At 33.1% G+C, this 9,242-nt stretch overlaps 2 protein-coding genes and 1 pseudogene across 2 annotated transcripts; 1 reads left to right on the top strand and 2 right to left on the bottom strand.

Annotated features, from left to right (window-relative positions):
- Positions 1–1,135: 1,135 nt before the first annotated feature.
- LOC106332169 lies at positions 1,136–1,900 on the bottom strand. The gene is made up of 4 exons (XM_013770640.1): positions 1,862–1,900; positions 1,649–1,763; positions 1,383–1,535; positions 1,136–1,309 (listed from the first exon to the last, which is right to left on the bottom strand). Coding segments are annotated over exons 1-4 (396 nt in total). The 5' UTR covers positions 1,864–1,900; the 3' UTR covers positions 1,136–1,183.
- On the bottom strand, positions 1,870–3,414 carry LOC106329885. The gene is made up of 7 exons (XM_013768494.1): positions 3,195–3,414; positions 2,965–3,084; positions 2,764–2,872; positions 2,607–2,697; positions 2,381–2,505; positions 2,166–2,304; positions 1,870–2,029 (listed from the first exon to the last, which is right to left on the bottom strand). The coding sequence occupies exons 4-7, from the start codon at positions 2,627–2,629 to the stop codon at positions 1,870–1,872; spliced, it is 447 nt and encodes a 148-aa protein (XP_013623948.1). The 5' UTR covers positions 2,630–2,697; positions 2,764–2,872; positions 2,965–3,084; positions 3,195–3,414.
- Positions 3,415–4,218: 804 nt separating this feature from the next.
- LOC106331908 lies at positions 4,219–6,282 on the top strand (annotated as a pseudogene).
- Positions 6,283–9,242: the final 2,960 nt, after the last annotated feature.

Genomic DNA, 9,242 nt, shown 5'->3' on the forward strand with positions numbered 1-9,242 from the left:
AGGTCGGACTTGTATATTATTATATAAGTGAGTGCTTAGATGCACGTTGGTAAATTATTCTTTTTATAAGTGCTTAGATGCACGTTAGTAGTGTTTATTCTTGGGGGATTCTATTTGTTTATGAGTTTTTTTAGTAAGCATATGGTAGTAAATTAAGATGTTCTGGATATATTGGACCATTGAAACATAATATATGTGGGTCACAGACTCCAAAATGAAGCCATCAAGCTTTACAAACCTTTGAAAAACTGAGTATTGATTTCATCAGAGTATTAGAAGGAAAAACGATAGAAAAGAGGGAGTCTGAGTATTTTGAAAATTTGATGCGGAGTACACTCGATTACGATATCCTTGTCGAAGCTAAGAATTCTTCAGGAACATATTGGCTGCTTTCCCTGCAATGAAAGTGTTAAAGTCAGTATTAGAAATAAAAACAAACCTGAGATATCACACCATCTAAACCTACTTAATGCTAGTCTTTGCGCTCGAAGGCCCTTGAAGATCTCTTTCTAGACAATATTGGTTACTGCATCCACAACGTCTAAATCAGAGGTATCGTCTAATATCCTAAGCCTCTCTGGTGTTGTTACTCGTGATAGCGCCACATACAACTGGCTGTGAGTGAAGACTGTCCTAGGAAGATATAAAGCACCTGATTCAAACTCTGTCCTTGACTTTTATTGATTGTCATCGCATAGCAAAGACGAAGCGGATATTGGCGGCGGCATAACGTGAAAGGATGCATGGTGTCAAGAGGAGAGAGCTGTATCCGAGGGACCAATATTCCCAGTCATGATCTTTTGTTATGATACATTATATGTTAAGTAAAATGATATGAAACGTAGACATATCGAATTTAATTGTATGAACCGTTGGTCTTTGTCTTTTTGTTGTATTTTATTGTAGCGAAGAGTTTACACATCAAAAATGAATACTCAAGTAATATTAATAGAATAATACTCCATTTCAAGCAGTATTTCAGTGATCCAAATATAAATAAAAATCTTAAATACAGAACAACTGGAAAACGTGATAGATTTAATAAAGCTTGTCTGTAACCAAATATAAAATAACCAAGATTCAAAGATTAAGTGGTCAACAAAACATGGATACAAAAACACATGCGCAAGCATTACTGAAAGCGGAAAATACTGCACAACTTCAAGTATCCAATCCTCTCCACCTATGCCGTACGTGCCTTCTTCTTAATTCCCGAGGATCCTTGCACCTGACTGCTACCACCAGTCTCCACCTTAACACCAACCGAGATGGCACCACTGTTGTCGTCTCCATTGTCATCATCACCTCCCTATTCAGATCAAAATAACCTATTAATATATACCGTGAAGCTAACTGACCGTAATTTAGTACATGGAACTTACATTGACAACAAACTGAGGGAGCGGCATACGGTCACCTTCACTAAGGATGCAGGAGATCGTAAAAATTTGATGGTTTTCAGTGAAGTTGTATGCACTGACCTTGACCTGGAACTTGTAGGTTTTACCCTCCATGTCTGCAACAAATGGAGGTGCCTGAGTGTCCCACGGGTTCACACCATCACCAGCATGAGGAAGCAACCGTTGAATGCAATCTCATGAGTAAAATTTCAAGACGAAGATGCATGACAGGCAGAGTAAGAACATACCAAAAGATGGCAAGCTTCATAGGGTCTCATATTATGCAGTTTTGTCATAACCCAATCAAAACAAACAAAAAGGCCTTCAGCAGTTTCATCTGCAATGGACATCTCCACCCGATACCTAGCAGTCAGTTAACACGTATCAAAACTCAAAGTTGACTATGTGTGTGGACACAAACGCCAATGAAAGTAAATGCGGTGTGAACAAATTGAACATACATCAGTCTTCAGAACACCAACAGCATTAGTATTATTACAATTAATCCAGACATGTGAAAGCGAGACAGTGCGTTGGAGCTTCTTGGTACAGTTGGAGCAAGAAACGTAGCACCATCCTTTGTCCAGCTTGATACCAGTGACCTTCTCAGTGCAGATGAAATCAATCTCCTACATTCGTAAATCAGCAGCATCAAACTTTTAGCTTTAATTCATTCCATACTCAAATAATAATATATGGTTGTTACACCTGAGAGGAAGCAGAATTGAGAAATTCATTGAGATCAGCTATGCTCAGGGATTCCACCTTGTCGTAGCCCTTAAGCAATGGAGCTGCTGGCGCAAGCCCAGTGTCTTGGGCAACCAGCCTGTAGAAGTCTCCCCTGCGATGGTTTCCTTGTCAAAATATATGCGTGTGCCTGAAGTGGCATTCAGAAACAGATGACCTGAAAAATAAAAATGCTTTTAATGTACTGAGAATACTTAAAAGGAGACTATGTGATGTTAAGCTCAAGTAATTACCTCCCACAATTTTGGGGTTGATACTGGTTGCAACCAGAACCCTTGGATCACCTCCCATTGATTCAAGTTTATTGTGGAGCTTGACAGGCTGTGAGTCGAACATACTCATAGTGACCGAAACATCACTGATAACACGTACATAAGAAAAGTGATAAAAAATGTAATATTTTTTAAATAGAAAACCAGTATTAAAATCTAAATGGATCAATATGGAAGAATTAGCTACTTATCCATTTTAATGGTTGCCATCAAACGGTTCTTGTCATGTGGAGGGTCGGTGACAGTGCTCTTCGCAGCAGTTACCTCACCGATAATGTCTGTGGAATGAAGATTATTAGATAACTAAACAAAATAGACAAATTTACAGATAAGAAGAGCAGTACCTGGAAGCTGAGTGTTTGTGTTGGCAAGACCGAGCAGCTCGCAAACCGGAAAGATTCCACACCTATCGGAATAGCCGGTTCGGTTATCTCATCAAAACATGTTGAATCGCTGAAACGAATCATCATAGAGGAGTCCGACAGTCAGTAATTCTGATTACATCGGGTCACATCAAAACCAGCTAGGGAATATAGCGAACCCACCTTCAGATTAGGCATGTGAATTGCAAGCCGGTTCACATTCACCGTCGCCGGCATGATGGTCGACAAAACAAAAAATGATAAAAAAAATCCTGTAATAAAGATTCAACACGACAGACGGTTCTGAAGAAAATATTAAAAACAATCACTAATCAGTTCTGAAGATCTAAACATGAATTGTTGGTAGAACAAACCAAAGTACTTATGAACTCAAGTAAAGGTTCAGAACAAACCTGGGAATCAGGCAGAAACATATCGACTCCCATGAGTTCGCTACCCCATCGGACGTTCATGGGCTCCAAGAAGCAGAGCAACCGGACTTGAATGGTGGAGGAGCATCGTCCGGTCTTCAGATCGAAAAGGAAGATCGCTGCGTTAGCCATATTCAGGATATAAGTTTCATAGAGTGACGGAGACAAAATCTATTCGAAAACCCTAATACAAATTGAAATAATGTAAGGTCAGATCCGATTAAAAAACCAACGTAAGACAAAGTTTAATGAAACACAAAGTGTTTGGTTTTTTTAATGAAACGCAGTGTATTTGGTTTTGGATACGGGTCGACTCCTGACGAATCCATTTAGTGACGTGGCTCACTGCAGAAAGAGAGAGTCTCTTCTTTATGTTATTAGATCTCAAGTTATGTAATCATCATTACTGTTTCAAATAATATATTGCATTTATTATCAACGAATTAGTTCTCATGGAGACTCCCGTAATATCAACAATTCTTAAACTGTCTAAAACACATTTCATACGCAAAATCCCCTTTCAGAGATCATTTGTTAAGAGAATAAAAACTCAAAGCACCTCAGACGGAGGATTTTAATATGAGTCTCTTAAATTAAATAAAAATGTACACATAAAAGATATATTTTATTTAACTGTGAATATAATTTTCAAATTAATAATTTATTAAAATTTTAATTTATTATATTTTAAAAAATTTGGAGATATCTTCATGAAGGTGATGTTATATGTCTTATTAGCAAAAAATTGTTAACAAGTTGAACAATACTTGCGCACTATAGTGACAGACTCTATTTAAACGATCGAATTAGATACTTCCACGTATCACTTTGATGATCACACTAGACATTAGCAAAGAGGACATATTAAACGAACGAATAAGCTACTGCCACGTAATGGTCAATATCTGACGTGGCATTATTAAGCATGCGAGAAAGAAATCAATTTCGCCACGAATCTCCCGCTTCTGTCGCTTTTCCTTAGTATTTTTAGTTTTGTCTATTATTCATGAGTGAGGAAGTTGAGAAATGCTGTTTGCGTCTGAACCAAAGAGCAGTAGCGATCTAGAACTCCATCTCCTCTGATAATGGCTAACGCAATTAGATTCTTTGAGCTCAACACTGGCGCTAAGATCCCGTCGGTAGGTTTGGGAAAACATGGCAAGCCTCTCCGGGTCTTGTCGGTGATGCCGTGGCCGCAGCTGTTAAGGTTCGTCTTTCTTGGTAAATTTATGATTCTATGGACATATGCTAAAAGTTAAATTCGGAGATCTCCTCAATATACTTCTTCATATATTTTCTAAAAAAGAGATTTCTCTATTTCTGTTAAATGTTTTGTTTGCCTTATGCTTTTTTTTTTAACACTGCTTTATGTTAATTGATTTGTTCAATTAGTTTTGTCGTAATTAAGTGTACAACTGAAGCTGTTTTATCTTGATTGGGATTGTAGATCGGATATCGTCATATTGATTGCGCTCAGATCTACGGCAACGAAAAAGAGGTAGAATGAAACACGTAGATGCTTGATCAAATTAAAAAAAAAAAGTTTCCTTCTTGATTCTCTTTATGGCGAAAGTAACAACAAACATGTGTGTTTATGCATATGACAATGATCTGCTTTTTAATTACATTTTGATTTTTTTTATAAGCTTGTCGCCTTTTTTCTTTTGCAGATTGGGTCAGTATTGAAAAAAATTGTTTGAAGACAATGTAGTGAAACGAGAGGAGCTGTTCATCACTTCCAAACTCTGGTATTGTGTTTAAAATGTATACTCCTTGATTAATAAATGTAGTTTTCAATCATTGCATTTTCATATTGTGTATCATCAAATCAAGGTGTACGGATCATGACCCTCAAGATGTGTCAGAGGCACTGAAAAGAACTCTACAGGATCTGCAGCTTGACTACGTCGATCTCTATTTGGTAAGCATGCATCATTTCGATGGTACAGTTGTGCATTAAATCATATTGATTCAAATGTGGGATGACTAACGTATATATAGTGTTGAAGCTTGTTTATATTTTTGCTTAAAATCTAATCTGTATAGCATTTCTGCTCACGGGGATTAATTTTCATAACGGGTTGATAATTGAGTAACAAATTTATTTATGATCCTTTTCGAGATACATTGGCCTGTACGGATGAAGAAAGGTTCTGTTGGAGCTAAGCCCGAGAACCTTATGCCTGTAGATATTCCTAGCACATGGAAAGCGATGGAAGCACTCTATGATTCGGGCAAGGCACGAGCAATAGGTGTATGCAATTTCTCCACCAAGAAGCTAGCTACTCTCTTGGAGTTAGCTCGTGTTCCTCCTGCGGTTAACCAGGTTGAATGTCATCCTTCTTGGCAACAGACTAAGCTACGAGAGTTCTGCAAATCCAAAGGAGTTCACCTCACCGTAAGCATCACTTTCTCTGCCTTGGGAAAAAAATTGCACCATACATTATAAACTTTATTTGAAATATTCTTGTAGGCATACTCTCCATTGGGTTCTCCAGGAACAACGTGGCTCAAGAGCGATGTTTTGAAGAACCCTATACTGAACACTGTTGCTGAAAAACTAGGAATGTCTCCTGCTCAAGTCGCACTTCGCTGGGGACTTCAAATGGGTAACAGTGTGCTTCCTAAAAGTACCAATGAAGGAAGAATTAGAGCGAACTTTGAGGTTTTTGACTGGTCAATACCCGATGACTTGTTTGCCAGGTTTTCAGAGATTGAGGAGGTACGGCTACATCTCCACTTCGTTCTTTTCATTTCATTATGTAACATAGTTCTCCTGCTTTTTATTTGCTTTTTCTAAATTAAGAGTTTTGTGTGTGTTTTGGATTAAATGCAGGCAAGGTTATTGAATGCTTCCTTCTTTGTTCATGAGACACTGAGCCCTTACAAGTCTCTTGAAGACTTATGGGATGGCGAGATATAATACTTCAGATGATCTAATTGTTTTATCAATAATATGGAGGCTTTTGTATCTTTCAAACTTTTCAGTTATTCATGAATGTTATGTCCCTCCAATAATTTACCAGCATATTTGTTCCTATTTTGAATTTTTAGTAATAAAGATTAATAAGCCAATTATAAATTCGCAATATACTATGTCATCTAAAAACGACAGTATGATGTTTCATATGGTGGCGAACATACCAATCAAAATCTCTACATTCACATTGTATTAGAGCTAGACTGTCTAAATGAGAAATTGAATGCGTCAGTGTGTCATTAAATTGAAGTTTGGAGATTTCACATCGAAAAATAAGAATGATAACCATTCTTCTTGTTGTCTAACCGATTTTGAAAATTGAGAATTCAAGTATTCCTTTTATAATTCTTATATTTACAAATATGATTTTGTAGTCGAGGTCTTTTTGGAATACATAAACTTTGGCATTAAATCCGTAATCTACTTATCTCTACATCAATGCCACAAAGCAATTTGCAACATGTGGCTATGTAAACCGGAAATACTTCACTTCGTATCAAATTATTTCTGTCATCTTCAAAAAATATTAACGGTACAATTTAAAAGTAGTGATATAGATTTAGAACTTAGTAGCTTCATCCATATATATGTCTAACTTTATTTTAATATTGTATAAAATATAGTTATTATTTTAAAAATCTAAATCCTAATTTATACATCTATTTTATTAAAATATATTTTTTTTAAATAGGGATTATGTCAACCGTTCTACTTTCAGATACTAAAAGAGGCCCTAGGAGACATACATACTAAATACATATCCTCATCATGTCTGTCTAATAGCGTGTGATATTGGAGTGGTCGAATAGAGTCTGAATCTAAAAATAAAAATAAAAATAAAAATTAGGAAAATTTTCAAAATAAATACATAAATTTAGTTTAAAATTTCAAAATTTATTTTAATGTATTATTAAATTTATAGTTTATAATTCAAACATAAACCTCAAATATATACAGATAAAACTATTAACTTTTAAAATTATTTCATTACATTGTTAAATATATAGTTAATATTTTTTTTTGGAACATCGTCTTAATATAATTTAAGACGGCTCCGATCTTCATGTAGTTGAAAACAAAAAAAATCTCTTATATAGTAAAACGCAAGTCGCCTAGTGAATAAGAATCTGACACTTGGCAAAGCTTTACAAAATGAAAAATAAAAACAATTAAATTATTCTTTTCATTTCTTATTTTTCAGAAATTCGACAAGAAAAGTTAAAACAGTTCATTTATCCTTCACGTAAAATGAAAAAAGCAAAAACAGTTTTAATTGTCTCAACCACTACAAAACGATCTCGACTTCCTACACTAAATCAACTTGAGCACTAGAATCACTCATATAACAACTTTGTTTACAAAAAAATTCCAAACAGTTTACTTTCTTCCACAACCGATGCTTGTGTCTTTTCTATAATTATCTTTTTTTAAGAAAGGTTTTTGATTTTTCTTATCTTAAGAAATTTCTTGAAGTTGCGGAAGAAGCGAAGTTATAGATGGCTTATGGAAATTCGCTGGCGTACATTCGCTGGTGTACATTGCAGACAAGTTCCTATAGTTGTTTAGCAAATGAATAAGTAATTTTGAATTATTTTTACTTTTTTTTTTTGCAGAGGAGTCGTTGTTACCACGTCTTCACGTAACGAGTTTTCTTCGAACCAAAGCTGATCAATGAAAAATTAGGTCTATGTTTCAGATTGATTGTAATAAAGAAGAGTTAGACAATGAGAAGAAGAGACTTCAATCTTACAAGGAGATTGTCTGCATAAAACAAACTATATTTTAGGATGATGATTGAAGTAGGGAAACTCCAATAAACCAGAGACTCTTATTGTTCATAGTTTGGTTAACAGGTTAGATGCATAACCTTTTAATATCAAAATTTTGTTATATGCTTGACCAAATTGTTTATATCGAATTTGTGCAAACCTCGAATGACTATTATTAAAAGTATTTATATAAAAATATCATAGGCTTCGTATATCTGATGTATATTTTTGAGGAAATTTTGAATTTGGTTAAAATAAAGTAAAATAAAATAAGTTATTAATTAAATATGTTCATATATTGAATCTCTATAATATTATTTAAAAAGTCAGTTTTCTATGTGTCGCTCTCACGTTAACTCTCACGATGGTTGATTACACTGATACCCTTTATGAATTAAATTGTTACATTTAAAATACTATTATTTACTTTTTAATTAGTTTCCTTTTTAAAATTTTCCAAAAATATATACATATATTAAAAAGGAAATTTTTTATAAAGTAAAAAATGAATTAAAAAACAAAAATATATGTATATATAATATGTTTACATAAAAAGGAAAAGTTCACAAAATAGTAATATTACATTTAAAAAATATTTTTAAATAATATAAAATATATTTTTGAAGTAATAAAATACTTTTTTATACCTATATTTTCGTCGATGAAAAATATTAATTTGTATATAATGTGATTTCATTAAAAATAATCTTGCACATATAAAATAAATAGTATTTCTTTTAAATCATAATTATAATTAATACAAAAAAATTCAAAGTAATAGAAATATTTTTATATATCTATCTATTTTCTTAGATGATTATATAAAATAATTAAGTAACCTAAATTGATATATGTTTAACTGACTAAAAATAGTTTATAATTAGTATTATTGAAATATATTATTTATTTTTCATATATTTAGTTGACTATAATATCTTTCAATTATAACAAAAAATATATCGATAAATTATATTTTACTTATATAATATTATTTTCAAATATAATCACTATTTTGTTTACTTCTTATTTTTAAGAGATATTAAAATAACTAAAAATAAAATTTAAAAATAAACATAGTTTGATCAAATAGTTACAAAATAGTTTTCTTAATATTAAATTTGCTTTTAAATTTTATGTTTTTATGTTTGTGGAACTAAATAGAACCATAATTAAAATACCAAAGCAAATCTGAATTCTTATTTTAAGATTATTTAAAATAAATTTCAGTTTCCATTCAATAAATCAAGAGGAAATTTTATGTTTACCACTTTCATGATACCA

This window comes from Brassica oleracea, chromosome C3, assembly GCF_000695525.1.
Source record: "Brassica oleracea var. oleracea cultivar TO1000 chromosome C3, BOL, whole genome shotgun sequence".
Classification (NCBI taxonomy): domain Eukaryota; kingdom Viridiplantae; phylum Streptophyta; class Magnoliopsida; order Brassicales; family Brassicaceae; genus Brassica; species Brassica oleracea.

Bases quoted from the DNA above. Each gene is read 5' to 3' on its own strand.
- LOC106332169 (XM_013770640.1), bottom strand. The intron at 1,536-1,648 runs GTATGTTCTTAC...TGGGACACTCAG, and splicing joins ATGAAGCTTGCCATCTTTTG to GCACCTCCATTTGTTGCAGA. The intron at 1,310-1,382 runs GTAAGTTCCATG...TGATCTGAATAG, and splicing joins TCCCTCAGTTTGTTGTCAAT to GGAGGTGATGATGACAATGG.
- LOC106329885 (XM_013768494.1), bottom strand. From the start codon at position 2,629: ATGGCAACCATTAAAATGGATAA. The intron at 2,305-2,380 runs GTAATTACTTGA...TTTATTTTTCAG, and splicing joins CAACCCCAAAATTGTGGGAG to GTCATCTGTTTCTGAATGCC. The intron at 2,030-2,165 runs GTGGAATCCCTG...TTACGAATGTAG, and splicing joins TGCTTAAGGGCTACGACAAG to GAGATTGATTTCATCTGCAC.